The sequence below is a fragment of the Herpailurus yagouaroundi genome, unplaced genomic scaffold (genome assembly GCF_014898765.1).
Source record: "Herpailurus yagouaroundi ecotype Mexico unplaced genomic scaffold, PumYag 140, whole genome shotgun sequence".
NCBI classification, from domain to species: domain Eukaryota; kingdom Metazoa; phylum Chordata; class Mammalia; order Carnivora; family Felidae; genus Herpailurus; species Herpailurus yagouaroundi.
The window spans coordinates 18,592,600-18,609,270 of NW_024412395.1; the positions used below are offsets into that span (position 1 = coordinate 18,592,600).

General features: G+C 39.1%; 1 protein-coding gene across 3 annotated transcripts in view; it reads right to left on the reverse strand.

The window, feature by feature from the left end:
- The window catches only part of MAP3K19 (mitogen-activated protein kinase kinase kinase 19), a 68,819-nt gene that overhangs the window by 16,625 nt on the left and 35,523 nt on the right, over positions 1 to 16,671 (reverse strand). For all 3 annotated transcript variants that reach the window (XM_040474920.1, XM_040474919.1, XM_040474921.1), the window contains 3 exons: positions 10,866 to 10,962; positions 2,767 to 2,845; positions 1,510 to 1,760 (listed from right to left, as the gene is read on the reverse strand). In XM_040474920.1, the coding sequence (XP_040330854.1) occupies positions 1,510 to 1,760; positions 2,767 to 2,845; positions 10,866 to 10,962 (427 nt within the window). The remainder of the gene's footprint in view (positions 1 to 1,509; positions 1,761 to 2,766; positions 2,846 to 10,865; positions 10,963 to 16,671) is intronic.

Consider the following 16,671-nt stretch of genomic DNA (forward strand, 5'->3'; position numbering starts at 1 on the left):
TGTATAAACTGATTTAAAAAAGAAAAAAAAATCCTTTCAAGTATTATAAATATTTGGATAAATATTATCCAGTGTTGGTAAGAAATGACATGAGGTAGAAAGAAATGCAAACATTTCTGGTGAGAATGTAGAAGTGAGGTCTGGCTTACAGGTAATTTGGCAATATATGTTGAAAGCCTTTTACAATGTGTATGAAATTCCAGTTAAAAGATCAAATGTACCAGTTTTTCTCCATTTCATAAACCTCACTAAAATGATAGTAAAGGAAAGTAAAAAAGAGTAAATTAAAAGGGAAATTAAAAGCCCAGAGGATAAGACAACAGATGAGCAAAGTCAAAATATTTTGGACAGTGAAAATTTTATGGATGAATAATAATTGATTAGTTGTCAGCTTTCTCTGTTCTGCTCAGTGCCTGCAGGGGGAGAACTCAACAAGAAGTAAGAACTCCAGAAAGAAGCAGGAATTGACGATACCAGGTACCTCTGAAGGTAAGGATGAAGGTAAGACTGGAACAAGGGGTTGCTTGTGAATCTGTGGAAGAAGTAGTTTTGCCATTCCCTGTCCTGCCCCATGAATCAGGAGTTGCTCTTCTCCATTCCTGGCAACTGGCTGGAAGTTTACTTTCCAGAGAGTTTGGAACAAAGATGCTAAGTAGCTAGGTATAGCTGAGAGTAGCAACAGGGTGCTGGAGTGACAATAAAAGGATGAAAGGGAAGTCTGCACATTGATAGGTGAGTCCCAGCCTTTCAACCCACAGTCAGGGGCTTGGGTTATCCCTGTCTAGGGAAAACTGGCCAAGAGAAAAATCTGTCTATGCACACTGACACTTAGGGACTCCCTCACTCCACCATCTAGGCCTCTCTATGCAATTTACCTGGAGCCCACAGCACTTTTTAGTACTGCCAAGAAACACAAATAGATGGCCATGGAACAGTGGATATGTGAGAAAAGTCTCTAATGTGAAAATACAGAGAACAAAACAAATGGAAAGAAAAGAGTTCAGAAAAAAAGAGACGACGAAAAACTATCATTAATATACTTCATGTGCCTTTTCTCAGGAAGCTACTGGAACTGCACCAAACTAAATACCTTACCCATACAGTTTCTCTGCTGTGCGATCTCTCTTATTGCAATAAGCCAAAAAATGCAACTTGTTGGATTACAGGTTTGTCCCCAGAGGCTTAGACCAATTGGTTTAGGACAGTAGTAAGCAAATATCAAAGACAGCATTGCCCTAAGAGGAATGTGCTAGCTAGTAAACAAGTCTTGGGCTAGAGAGAGTGGCCAACTCAAATCCTGGAGGAAAGCATCCTCCATGTAAGGCCCCAAGATTCCCACAGGTAAACATCAACCAAATGGGAGTTTGTGGTAAAGATTTTTCAAACACTGAAGAAAAAGAAAGATGATAGATAGATAGATAGAGATAGATAGAGATAGATAGATAGATAGATATATAGATAATTTATCGACAAAAGGATAGAGAAATCACTCTAATTAAATGAACTCACCTTCAGATTTTCTTTGCTGCTCCTTCAGAAAGTGAGGAACATCTTCTCTGGCTACAGATGTGGAGATGTTTGGTTCTAAGCAAGGTCTTGGCAACAAAAAGCCCACATTTGCATCACAGAGCTCCTTGGAACTTTCCTCCTTCTTCTGACCCATGGTCAGAGTCTTTGTCCGGAAGTCCACCATGTGAATTTCATTTGGAAGAGAAACAGAATGTGCTTGTGCCCTTTCTTGATTCACTGGGGTTATCTGACTAGAAGGGAGGAGAACATGGTTTCATTCAAAACTCATTCCCTGTATCTTCTGGATCTCCACTTCTCAGTTTAGACTGAGATCACCAGAAAGCTCAGAGAACTATTTCCAAATGATGCTGCTGAGTGGAAGAGCTGTATTCTTCAAAGGACAAGACCTCTCCACCCTCCTATTCACTCCTCACCTCGTCTGCCTTCTGCACTCTACACTTTAGTTTCCCCAGCCCCTATTTCCTTAGAGAAATCAGGTGGGCAAAGTGCAGGCATAGATGATGCACTCTTTTACTTCTCCAAATGCTTTAACCAGCTCAGTACTTCTCAAACTATCTTTGGTAAAGGACCAGTTTTAAAATTTTCCAGTCCATTGTGGAATGAAACTGTTGTGAAACTTCTGTAATAAAAGTGAATTACTATAAGAATAAATCAAAAATAAAAAAACATGAAAATAAACCCCAAGTTTTTCATTATCAGATCAGTAAATCTAAGATTACTTTGTCAAACTGTAATACAACTCTTTAAATGTTTACATTTTCAAGTTCTATCCTGACTTCATCATGGACTGGTAACAGGAGGACCACAGAATCACATTTTAAGTGGCACTGCCTCAGGGTCAGCAAACTATGACCCCTGGGCAAAATCTTTTTTTTTTTTTTTTAATGAAATTTATTGTCAAATTGGTTTCCATATAACACCGAGTGCTCATCCCAACAGGTGTCCAAAATCTAGTCTTCAGTCTGTCTTTGTAGTTTTATTGGACCATACTCCTTTGTTTTCATATTGTCCATGATGACATTCAAGCTACAATCAGAGGGTTGCCTCATTGCAACAGAAACAATATGGTCCACAAAACCTAAAACTGGTATTATCTGGCTCCTGCCACAATAATATTTATTACAACCTCTGCTTGAGAGTGTTTTTTGGGAGGGGAATTACTAAAAATGTAGGTTATCACACAAGTATCACTTCATACTTAAATTTCAATCTAACCTTTCAAAGTATATTCCTTACTTGTTTTCTTGTAAATCTTCTTGGCTTATTTCTTGGGGATAACTGACATCTCCTGGAAAAGTAACAATAATCTCAAAACCTATAGAAACACATGACAATAATAAAAAATAAGAAAGTAATGAATTCCAGTGGCAACTGGGAACTAAGTATTTTATTCCTGGTTAGTTAGCTAATCTATTTTTAGTAATTACAGAATGTGGAATAGAATAGAGAGCCCATAAATAACCCACAATTATACAGTCAACTAATCTATGACAAAGGAGGCAAGAATATGCAATGGGAAAAAGACAGTCTCTTCAACTGGGATGTGTTGGGAAAACTGGACAGCTACATGCAAAAGAATGAACCTGGACCACTTTCTTACACCATACACAAAAATGAGCTCAACATGGATTAAGGACCTAAATGTGAAACCTGAAAACATAAAAATCCTAGAAGAGAGCACAAGCAGTAATTTCTCTGACATCAGCTGTAACAACATTTTTCTACATGTCTCCTGAGGCAAAGGAAACAAAAACAAACTATTGAGACTGCACCAAAACAAAAAGCTTCTGACAAGCAAAGGAAACAACAAAACTAAAAGACAAGCTAGAGAATAGGCAAAGATATGTGCAAATGACATATCTGATAAAAGGTTAGTATCCAAAATATATAAAGAACTTATAAAACTCAACATCTAAAAGCAAATAATCCAATTAAAAAATGACAGAAGAGTTGGGGCGCCTGGGTGGCTCAGTCGGTTAAGCATCCGACTTCAGCTCAGGTCATGATCTCGCAGTTCGTGAGTTCAAGCCCCGAGTCAGGCTCTGTGCTGATGGCTCAGAGCCTGGAGCCTGTTTCAGATTCTGTATCTCCCTCTCTCTCTGACCCTCCCCCGTTCATGCTCTGTCTCTCTCTGTCTCAAAAATAAATAAACGTTAAAAAAAATTAAAAAAAAAAAAAGAATTGACATTAAAAAAAAAAATGACAGAAGACATGAGTAGACATTTCTCCAAAGAAGAAATACAAATGGCTAACAGACACATGAAGAGATGCTCAACCTCACTGATCATGAGGCAAAGGCAAATCAAAACCACAATGAGATATCACCTCACACCCGTCACAATGGTTACAAGCCAAAAACCCATGGAACAACAAGTGTTAGGGAGGATGTAAAGGAAATGAACCCTCCTGCACTGTTGGTGGGAATGCAAAGTGGTGCAGCCTCTGTGAAAAACAGTACAGAGGTTCCTCAAAAAAATTAAAAATAGAACTACCCTACAATCCAATAATCACACTACTGCATATTTACCCAAAGACTACAAAAACACTAATTCAAAAAAACATATGCACCCCTATGGTTATTGCAGCATTATTTATCATAGCCAAATTATGGAAGCAACCTATGTGTCCATTGATAGATGAATGGATAAAGAAGATGTGGTATATATACACAATGAAACTCGGCCATAAAAAAGAATGACATCTTCCCATTTGCAACAACATGGATGAATCTAGAGAGAATAATGCAAAGTGAGTCTGAGAAAGACAAATATCATATGATTTCACTCACATGTGGAATTTAAGGGAAAAAAATGAACAGAGGGAAAAAGACACAAACCAAAAAAACAGACTTTTAACTATAGTTATTCAAACTGATGGTTACCAGAGGGGGTGGGGTGGGGAAGGTGAGTGAAATAGGTGATCGGGATTAAGTGTACACTCATCATGATAAACACTGAGTAATATATAGAATTGCTGAATCAGTATATTGTATACCTGAAACTAAAAAATAATAATAACAATAAAAATAATTACAGATTGGTATCAGAGTAATGCTGGCCTCACAGAATGAATTTAAAAGTTTTCCTTCCTTTTCCATTTTTTAGAATAGTTTGAGAAGAACAGATATTAACTCTTCTTTAAATGTTTGACAGAATTCAAACCTATGAAGCCATCTGGTCCTACTCTGATTTGTTGGGAGTTTTTGATTACTGATTCAATTTTGTTGCTGGTTATCAGTCTGTTCAAGTTTTCTATTTCTTCCTGCTTCAGTTTTAGGAGGTTATATGTTTCTAGGAATGTATCCATTTCTTCCAGGTGTCCAATTTGTTGGCATATAGTTTTTCATAATATTCTCTTATAACTGTTTGTATTTCTGTGGTGTTTGTTTTATTTCTCCTCTCTCATTTGTGCTTCTTTTTTGGGGTCCTTTCCCTTTTCTGTTTGATAAGTCTGGCCAGAGGTTTATCAATTTTATTGATATCCTCAAAGAACCAGCTCCTGGTTTCACTGAAAATACTAATTCAAGGGTATACATGCACCCCGATGTTTATAGCAACATTATCTACAATAGCTGAATTATGGAAACAGATCGAGTGTCCATCAACTGATGAATGGATAAAGAAGATGTGGGGTATAAATTACTAAAATGTATTGTAACTTTACAAATTAAGAATAATTTTTAGGCCATTAACTAGTCTTAGGGGAATGTTATTGGAATTGAATCAATGTGCTATAAAATGCAAGTAGCAATGTCAGAGACTTAAGACTGATGACTCAAAAAAAGTACAATATATGTTCTGTCAACGCCTTTTTGTTTAACCATTTTGTCTAACAATTTTATTTTAAATACTATATTCTGTGGATACAGGGCAGACACATTAATCAGGTGACATTGCTTTATTCGGCTCTGTAGATGTTGTTGATCAGTAATTAATTTCTGTTGTGAAGAATTTGTTAACAAATCCTGAATTTATGTCTGATGGAGAAAAATAAACACTGACCATATTTTTATACTTAAAAAAAAGATGTGGTATTTATATATATACAATGGAATATTAGCCATAAAAAATGAAATCTAGGGGCACCTGGATGGCTTGGTTGGGTGTCTGACTTCGGCTCAGGTCATGATACCATGGTCTGTGGGTTTGAGCCCCACATCAAGCTCTGTGCTGACAGCTTGGAGCCTGGAGCCTACTTCAGATTCTGTGTCTCCCTCTCTCTCTCTGCCCCTCCCCTGCTTTTGTGCATGCTCTCTCTCTCAAAAATAAATAAACATTAAAAATTTTTTAATTAAAAAAAATGAAATCGTGCCATTTGTGATGACATGGATGGGTCTAGAGAGAATAATGTTAAATGAATCAGAGAAAGACAAATACTATATGATTTCACTCATATGTGGAACTTAAGAAACAAAACAAATGAACAAAGGGAAAAAAAGAGAGAGAGAGAGAGAGAGAGGAAAACAAAGAAACAGACTCTTAAGTATAGAGAACTGATGGTTACCAGAGGGAAGGTGGGTGGAAGGATGGGTGAAATAGGTGAAACGGATTAAGAGCACACTTATCATGATGAGCATTGAGTAATGTATAGAATTTGAATCACTATATTGCACAGCTGGAACTAATATTATTTGTATGTTAACTAACTGGAATTTAAGTAAAAACTTTAAAAAATTACAGGGACATTAACCAGGGACTGAGTTTCAGCCATCTTTATATTTTTCCTATCTAGCATATGACAGGTCCTGAATCAATGCTTGCTTAAAGAGCAAAAAAAAATATGTAACAAAACTTTCCAGATATAAAATAAAGTTTTATGGTGAGCAATGTTTTCTCCTTAGATGGAGAAAACAGGCCCTCCTGTAAAGTGTAACTAATGACACCTACTTCACAGGACCACTGTGAGATTTAAATGAAATCATTTATGTTGCCCCATGGGAACTTGCTTGTTATATGAATTTTGGTCAACTCCTTTCTGATTCCATGGAATGATTCCCACTATAACCCTTAAGCCAGACGGTTCCAGCTTGTAGCATCAATGCTTGCTTATAATATAACATGCTAAATTTACATTTAAAAAAACTAGTGGGAACCATGCCACTTTTAAGATTTGTTCATCTGTTCATGTTTTTCCATTCAACAAACTTTTATTAAGTATATGCCAAGCCCAACTCTTTGTGCTGAAGATACAGAAATAAACAAGGTGCTACTGTGACCTTAGTAAAGACAATAAATAAGAAAGCAAAGAGCATTTCAATGTAAACATTGTGATAGAAGTGTACAAATGGTGTTGTGGGAACACATAGGTGTATGCTTTCCAAACAACCCAGTGCTTGTCCCAGTGTTCAGTCCTGTCTATGTATTTCTGAAGGCCATTTAGGGCATCTCCCTATGTCTAGGGGGGCTATGGTTTTAAATAGCCCCACTGATGGCATGCTAGGGAAGAAGTAGAGCAGAGAAGATAAAAGGGTACAAATCAGACAGATATGGATCTACATCCCTCCTCTGCTTTTTATGGGTGATCTTGGGAAAGTTACTAAATAATCTAGCTTTGGTTTTCTTGATGTTTCTCAAATATGACAACATGATCGGATGTTCTCTGCTATTATAAAATAGCAGGGATCACATCTCCAAAAATGAGGTTTCCTTGGAATGGCCAATATATTTTTAAAATGTTTTCAAAGATGCTACCACCACGCTATTCAGCGACACAAAATAAGATGTTTGGAATTACAGAGCTGGAAAGAACTTAGAGATCATCTGATCTAAGCCCTTCGTCTTACAGACAAAGAAACTGATAACCATGAGGTTGTGTGACATCATCAAGGCTGCTCTCATACTTGAAAGGAAGATGGATGTCTTTTATAATATTTTTGTAGCCATCTTCAAGTGCAAAATCCTAGCTGACATGTTAAAGTAAGAAAAACATACAGCATACATTCCTAATAACTAAACTGTCAGTGAAAAGGATAGTCTATACAAAGGCTAGCTGCAGTTAGTACTTTGCTGTGAAAGTTGGAAAACTGTGTGCAGCATATTCATGTGAACACATTCTTAAAAATAACTGTACTTTTACAATTATTGAGAACTAATAAACCTAGAATGTTTTTAAGCAAATTTAATGTGTTCAATAGTTTGTTAATTGGTTGATTTCTTTTTCAAACCAAGGAACAAAAGATACAATAAGCAAGTATAAGAAATACCTGCCCTTGCGGAAATTGTTCAAAGTTAATGGCCCCATCCTAGGGGTGCCTGGGTGTCTCAGTCAGTTGAGCATCCAACTCTTGATTTTGGCTCAGGTCATGATCTCAGGGTCGTGGGATCAAGCCCTGTGTTAGGCTCTGAAGTGAGCATGGAGCCTTCTTAAGACTCTTTCTCTCTCTCTATCCCTCTTCCCTGGTCGTGCTCTCTCCTTCTAAAATTAAAAAAAAAAAAAATTAAAAAAAAAAAAAAGCTAATGGCCTCATCCTAATCGTTGGGTCATAAATGGAGGGCAAAAGGATTATAGAATGTATGGACTCTGAAATCGCCTGGGAACATACAAATGTTCTCCATTTTGTCTCTTCATTGAGCGTGAATGGTCATGGGAGCCTCTGAACCTACCAGGTTCCAGAACCACCAGGAAAGATGATGCATTGTCACATGTAAAAATAAAACACTTGTTCTTGAGTGCATCTTTCCACATAAGAAGAGGTAAAGTAACCCCATCAGAAAATATAACAGTAGAAAGAAACTAAGAGGCAGCATTTAAATATAGCCAGAAACAATTTCACAGAAGAGGTGAAAATGATATTCAAAGTGGGAAAACGATCATTAATTTGTTAATGTTAAGCCATTATTAAAACGAAAACTGAAAATTATCCCAGTCTAATTCATTCAACGAAGAAAAATTATTGCCTCCAGAAGAGTCTTACTCTCCTGTGTTTTCTGCTCGTTGTGTTTAAAATATTTTTAAATACCCTCTCCACATTTTTATAATTTCCTAAATAGTGACTCTCGACACAGGTTTTTTAAACATTTATTTTTGAGAGCGAGACAGAGACAGAGCATGAGTAGGGGAGGGGCAGAAAGAGAGGGAGACACAGATTCTGAAGCAGGCTCCAGGCTCTAAGCTGTCAGCACAAAGCTCAATGTCGGGCTCAACCCCATGAACTGCGAGATCATGACGTGAGCCGAAGTTGGCCGCTTAACTGACTAAACCACCCAGGCCCTCCTCTATTATCTTTTAAAACCTTCTTCATTGCTAACTCAACCAGAGTAAATTCTGTTATCTGCAGTTAAGAATCCTGATGGATACGCACTGCGTTAAAAAAATTCTTTTAAGCCCAGTAATTTTAGTATATAGGTTCTTATCCATTTATGAAAAGAGTAACTTTACATGCTCAATGCAGTCTACAACGTTTGCATCTGATCATCGTTCTAGGAAAACAGCTGAGTGAGGAGTGCTAGAAGATTTTTATACTAAGGAAAAGGATGAAGGATTTTTAGGGGGCCATAAATTATATTTTACAAATTATCATCTATAAAAGCCTATAATTAAGCCAATGCGTACAGCAGGAATACTTAGTTGTTAAAGTCCGTGGGTGTGATCCAAACATTATATATATCTTATTGATGCTCCCTTTTGAATAGAATACAGTGAACAGAGATAAATTAAACAAATGTGTATGTCTGCAACAGAATATATACTCATATGGCATATACATAAAGTTTTTATAAAGTGTGCAAGCATTTAAACATTAACAACTTCAAGTACGTTAGAAACGTGTAAATGGGGTTTAAAGAGATTTATTGATACTTAAGATGAATACAGTGCACAATAGTGCCCCAGATGTTTTTATTTCACACTTGTGACTTAAGAATAACTAATAAAGTCTATGAACTATGAGAAGAAAATTAAACAGACACATAATTGTTTCTTTCCAGTTTGTATCCCAAGTTATTAAAGCTCAAATTTTAGGCAAGAGCTTAGTGGAGATGCTACATAAATGCTATGGCTCCTATACGAAAACCTTATAAAACATTATAAATCATGTAAAAAGAATTAACAGCAAGTCATCTCCAAACTGAGTAGAATAAAGAAATTATTTAACCTCTTGGAAGGTGCTTCGGACACAACTGTTCCTAGAACTCTGCTCTGAAAAGTCTGAAAGTCAAAGTCAGACCACGAGGAGTGTTTGGAAGGAGGCCAGGATTTTTAAATTTTAATTAGATGTTTCAGGTTTCGTGGTGTTAATTATTTCAAATGTTACTAAATTATTCTCTGCTCTCGGCCTGGAGAAAGGAGATTCCAAGTGAGTTTGAGAGAGGCAGGAACTCCCCAGGAGAGGGCAGCATCACATAAGGCGACAAAGGAGACAGTGGCTTGGACAGCAAAGCAGTGTTCGGGGAGGTTGACGGGGTTGTGGAAGAAAAGACATCCGAGAGGACAACCTCCCCGAGGTTTAGAAATGGAAGTCAGAAAACTGCCAGAGAGAAATTGGAACAGTGCTAATAAACATTTAATTTATGAAGTTTAGGGACGCCTGGGTGGCTCAGTCGGTTAAGCATCCAACTTTGGCTCAGGTCATGATCTTGCAGTTTGTAGCAGCTCAGAGCCCGGAGCCTGCTTCAGATTCTGTGTCTCCCTCTCTTTCTGACACTCCCCACTCACGGTCTCTCTATCTCTCTCTCAAAAACAAATATTTTAAACAATTTTTTTAAATGAATAAAAAGAAGTTTATAGGTGAGTAGATGACAGATCATTGTGATTGCTGTCAAGACTATTTTCTGAGGGGAGAATCTGCAAATACCTTGTGGTCTGTTAAATGCAAAGGCTCTTAAGGATATGACAGGATAACATATTTGGAATGGGTGTTGTCCTGGAAAAATTCCAGACTTATATACTCATAGAATAAAGGACTGAGACTTGGGGCTTTAGTGCCTTGTTCAGTCTCCCATCTTTCCCTGAAGAAAGGAGCTTTGGGATAACAGCTGATGGAGAAATGCTTGATTCTGGAAGAGAACAGATCTGTGGAGCTGATAGAAGATTCTGAGAGGCAATAAACGGAGGGAAAGATGTTGTCAGAGAAAAAGGAAAGAGGCAGAGAATGGCTGGCTGAGCTGGAGCAGGGTGGAATCAAGAGAGACACATAAGAGAGATAGCCATTTGGGCCAGCAAGTTGCCAAGATGTGCTGATTGAGATAAGAACCAAAGGATAGGATGATGAGTGGGTCCTCTTTCCCTTGTGCTGTTTTCAAGGTTCGGCACCAAGCACTACTGAAATTGGGGTGGTGGCAGGAATCCAAATAATCAATGTTAACTTTGTGAACGCATCAAGGACAGAAGCCAGATACCTTCTGTCCTGGGTTGCCAATCTTGTCCATCACCACTTGGATCCCCTCCTTCACTAAGCAATATGGAATGATTGCAATCCTCGTCTTGGTCAAACTCCTGCAGTATCAGGAAAGAGTAACTCAGTTATTCAACATACTACTTTGTTGACAAAGTGAATATCGATTTTTCTAAGCTAAAGTTTCATACCATGGATTCCTTTTAAGTTAGAGAAAGTATTTAGAACTAAAATAATGGGAAAAGTATCTGCTCCTGGAGCACCAGGCTCAGAGAGACGTGGACATGATTAATTGTATAACTGAAAATGAAGATCAAAGCTAAAACCACATAGACACATAGAAATTCAGTATTTTACACTTTTTTTATCATGTCAGTGTCCAGGCTGCTAAGCTGCCACAAATTCCATCTGGGTGGGTAACTGGAAAGAATCCTTTGGCCACAGTACTGAAAAACCCCAAAAGAACGTGGTCTTTTCCATAATGCCTCCCTGGGGCATCATTCACAATTGGTGAGGATGGAAATCTCTGCCCCATATGGAAGCTATAGATATAACTATGGACTGAAAGGAGGCAGCAAGGCTTATTAAAGGTTTCACTATGACATCTTTCTGATCTAATCATGGCACATAACCTCTCAAGGAAGGAAAAACTTCCTTTTTATCCTCTAGAAAATAATCATTATGCTTAAAAAACATGGTAGAAAACCAACTTGATTTATGAAAGGTACTGCTCTCTAAATAAGTGTTTTCTTATTAGAATTCATTGTTGTTGACAGGTTCCTTCATTAGAAGTTGTTGCCGCTGGTGATTTTGCCCTATTTAATGTATCAAACAGCGACAGATGCAAATAGTAGTTAAAATACCCCATCATAACCCAGAAGTTACAATTAGCTCTCTGGTTTCTATGATCTGTTACCTATTACCACTATTTAAGAGAACTGTTGGATAAAGTCTTTGCCCTAGGCTCAGATGCCTGTCACACAGGTGGGAAGTCTATCATTCTGATATTTCATTCACTCATTCCCAATCAAGCTTGGGAAGTTTTCCACTTTGTTCATTTTAATTATCACAGAAAACAATCAAAATAAAATCCTTTATTTACGCTGCCATTAAAATATTTTAGGTATTCAGGGGCACCTGGGTGGCTCAATCTGTTAAGCGTCTGACTTCGGCTCAGGTCATGATTTCACAGTTCATGAGTTTGAGCCCCGCGTCAGGCTCTGTGCTGACGGCTCAGAGCCTGGAGCCTGTTTCTGATTCTGTGTATCCCTCTCTCTCAGCCCCTCCCTTGCTCATGCTCTCTCTCTCTCAAAAATAAATAAACATTAAAAAATTAAAAAAAAAATTTAGGTATTCAACTGTAATAACATTATAGTCCTACCTTTTACATAGCAGCAGCACCTGCTTTTTAAAACTTTTTTTTTTCTAAGTAGGCTCCATGCCTAGTGCGGAGCCCAAAGTGAGATGTGAACATGAGACTGAGATGAAGATCAAGAGTCTGATGCCACTTTTTAAGCCACCCAGGTGCCCCTTTTAAAAGCATTTTATTAGGTTCCTGGGTGGCTCAGTCAGTTGAATGTCTGACTCTTGATTTTGGCCTAGGTCATGATCCCAGGGTTGTGGGATAAAGCCTAGCGTTGGGCTCTGCACTGAACATGGAGCCTGCTTAAGATTCTCTCTCCCAATCTCTCTCTCTCTCTCTCTCTCTCTCTCTCTCTCTCTCTCCCCCTCTGCCCCTCTTCCCCACTTGCACTCTCTCTTAAAAAAAATTTTTTTTGGGGGGGCGCCTGGGTGGCGCAGTCGGTTAAGCGTCCGACTTCAGCCAGGTCACGATCTCGCGGTCCGGGAGTTCGAGCCCCGCATCAGGCTCTGGGCTGATGGCTCAGAGCCTGGAGCCTGTTTCCGATTCTGTGTCTCCCTCTCTCTCTGCCCCTCCCCCGTTCATGCTCTGCCTCTCTCTGTCCCAAAAATAAATAAACGTTGAAAAAAAAATTAAAAAAAAAATTTTTTTTTGTAATAAAGCATTTTCTATCTCCTGGCAAAGGAGGTACCCTGTCTCAGACCATCCTGGTTGTCAGTGGCAAAAAAGAGATGGGGGCTGGTTCACCCTAATACTAATACTAGACTGTTGTGAATTTCACTGCTTGCTCTTTTCTGCATTTCAAAAATTCTGTCACTGTGTGGCAAATTTCTTCTCCTTTCCATGCAATTACAATGGTTGGGGGGGGGGTGTTCTCTTTTTAGATTATATACAAATACAAAAAAGCATTTTTAAAATGCACTAGAGTGGTGCCTGGGTGGCTCAGTTGGTTGGGTGTCCAAGATCAAGCCCTGTGTCTGGCTCTGTGCTGACAGCATGGAGCCTGCTTGGGATTCTCTCTCTCCCTCTGTCTCTGTCTCTCTCCCAATAGTGCTCGCTCTCTCTCTCGCTCTCTCTCTCTCAAAATAAATAAATAAAAATTTTTAAATGCAGTAGGAAAAAATCTGTCATCTTACAAATAAAAAAGCAAACACAATTAACAGAGAAATAATATTTCATCTTTTTCCTAAGTATTTAAAAATACAGTTGCATCACATCTTATTTTGTCCAGCGTTTTCACTTAAGACAAGTACAAATTACATAGCAATTTACTAAGTAAACATCATTTTAATGTAATTATAAATTCTTCTCTCAACAAGTAGCTATCAGAGGGTCACAACAATGTTTAGTAAACCCCATGAGTCTTACAATATAAGCTCCATAATGCTTATTAGTCAGTTTTTAATTCTTCATTATTACACATAGTGCTGTGGACACCCATGCAATTAATACCCAAATTTTTATTATTTCTTTAGAGTAGGTTTCTAGATATTGAATTATTGATCCAGAGAGTATGAACATTTTTAAGTTGTTTTACACACACTACTTTAAAAGTAAAGTTTCCACTTAATGCTTACACTCTACCAGCAGTTCATGAAGGTGTTTCACTACATCTTCTCCTCGATTTATCAATTATCATCACTTTTCATTTTTAGTACTGTAATTTATGGAAGTGGTCATCTTGTTGTTTGAATGTGCACATTGTGATCAGTAGAAAAGTTTGGAGACAGTTTCACATGTTTATTGACCACTGAATTTTTCCTTTTAATAGATATAGTCTTGTTCAGATCCTTAGTCTGGGAACACTCTTACGAGACCTCAAAATATATTCCTACCATTTCATATAATTACAGTGATTCAATTAAATTTTTATGATAAACTTTGGCAAATAGCAGCCTTCATGTGGCAGTGTTAATATATAACTGGGGGGTGTCTGGGTGGCTCAGTCAGATAAGTGTCTGATTTTGGCTCAGGTTGTGATTTCACGGCTCATGAGTTTGAGCCCCGCATTGGGCTCTGTGCTGACAGCTGACAGTCTGGAGCCTCCCTCAGATTCTGCATCTCCCACTTTCTCTGCCCCTCATCCACTTGTGCTCTGTCTCTCTCAAAAATAAATAAACATTAAAACACACACACACACACACACACACACACACACACACACACAACTGGCTCTCATGTCAGGTGTCTATGTTGATTAATGAGCTGTGATCAGTCTCAACTGCTCAGTTCATTTATTAGTTGGTCCTTTAGGAAAGTTGAAAGACGCAGAGTGTGGGCACACCTACCAACAAAAATCCATTTTGATGACTAGCATCTACACATGTAGGGTCAGACACTCCTCTATGCAACTTATATATATTAAATAATTTAATCCTCACACCAACTGAAGGTAGGAATTATTGTTTTCTTTTTACATATGAGGCCCAGAGAGGTTAGCCAGTGGCAAAGTCAAGATATACACCCAAACTCTGAAGTCTGGTTCCAGAGCTCTTAACCCCTCTGCTTTCTTGCAACCATGGAAAGTTCAAAACAAAGAATCTCAAAAAGAATCAGAAAAAAAAGAATCAATAACGGTAAGCAAAATTAAGAGAAAGGATACTGAAACCTAATTTATAAGTTCTGCATGGGAAAAAATAAAAGGTATGTGATACCTGCTAGTATCTGACAAAAATTTCTTCCATAGAATAAACTGAAAAACCGTAAACATCACACAAACCCAAAAGGATGTAGGGAATAATATATGTTTTGAAGGCTCATAATGGAAACGAAGACTCTAAAACAGAAACAGCTTTGGATTCTCTAATTTATTTTAGAATGCTAAATATGAAAGACTTTAAGATGTATTTGGGTGCCACAAGGACAATTGAAATAATGACACTCAGTCATGAGTGAAGAAGAGAAAATAGTAGAATAGCACATCCCCAGTATAAATGGATTTCATAAGCCACTGACAATGATGCAGGAGGTGACAATAGACTAGAAAAAGTATAGTATTCTAATCAGCAAACAACAGAATCTCAAACATACAGAAAAGAGGCATAGAAATCATACATAATTAAATTTGAAAGGAGACTCAATTTCAAGTACTGTGATTGGGAGAGGCTGTAAAGTCTCTCAGAGGCACTCCTACAATCAATCAAGGCAGCTGCTTATATTTGTAACTATGAAAACCTATTGCAGACCACCAAAAAGAAAAGCAAGCTTTCATTTAAAGAAAAGAAGTGAAGGATGACCTTGGGTTTTACAATTTAAACCTTAGAGAAGAGGGAGAGGGAAGATGGCGGCGTAGGAGGACGCTGGGCTCACCGCACGTCCTGCTGATCACTTAGATTCCACCTACACCTGCCTAAATAACCCAGAAAACCGCCAGAGGATTAGCAGAACGGAGTTGCCGGAGCCAAGCGCAGACGAGAGGCCCACGGAAGAGGGTAGGAAGGGCGGCGAGGCGGTGCGCGCTCCATGGACTGGCGGGAGGGAGCCGGGGCAGAGGGGCGGCTCGCCGGCCAAGCACAGTCCCCGAGTCTGGCTTGCAAAAAGCGGAGGGGCCTGACGGACTGTGTTCCCACAGCAAGCGCGACTTAGCGTCTGGGAGGTCATTAAGTTAACAGCTCTGCTCAGAAAGCGGGAAGGCTGGAGGACAAAGGGAAGGAGAGCTGCTGAGCCCCCTGACGACAGAGCTCAGTTTGGTGGGGAACAAAGGTGCTCGCCAGTGCCATCTCCCCCGCCCATCCCCCAGCCAAAATCCCAAAGAGAACCAGTTCCTGCCAGGGAACTTGCTCGCTCCGCACAAACACCCAACTCTGCGCTTCTGCGGAGCCAAACCTCCGGCAGCGGATCTGACTCCCTCCCGCTGCCACAGGGCCCCTCCTGAAGTGGATCACCTAAGGAGAAGCAAGCTAAGCCTGCCCCTCCTGCCCCTGTGCACCTTGCCTACCCACCCCAGCTAAGACGCCAGATCCCCAGCATCACAAGCCTGGCAGTGTGCAAGTAGCCGAGACAGGCCACCCCACCCCACAGTGAATCCCGCCCCTAGGAGAGGGGAAGAGAAGGCACACACCAGTCTGACTGTGGACACAGCAGTGGGCTGGGGGCAGACATCAGGTCTGACTGCGGCCCCACCCACCAACTCCAGTTATACACCACAGCACAGGGGAAGTGCCCTGCAGGTCCTCACCACACCAGGGACTATCCAAAATGACCAAGCGGAAGAATTCCCCTCAGAAGAATCTCCAGGAAATAACAACAGCTAATGAGCTGATCAAAAAGGATTTAAATAATATAACAGAAAGTGAATTTAGAATAATAGTCATAAAATTAATCACTGGGCTTGAAAACAGTATAGCTGACAGCAGAGAATCTCTTGCTACAGAGATCAAGGGACTAAGGAACAGTCACGAGGAGCTGAAAAACGCTTTAAACGAAATGCATAACAAAATGGAAACCACCA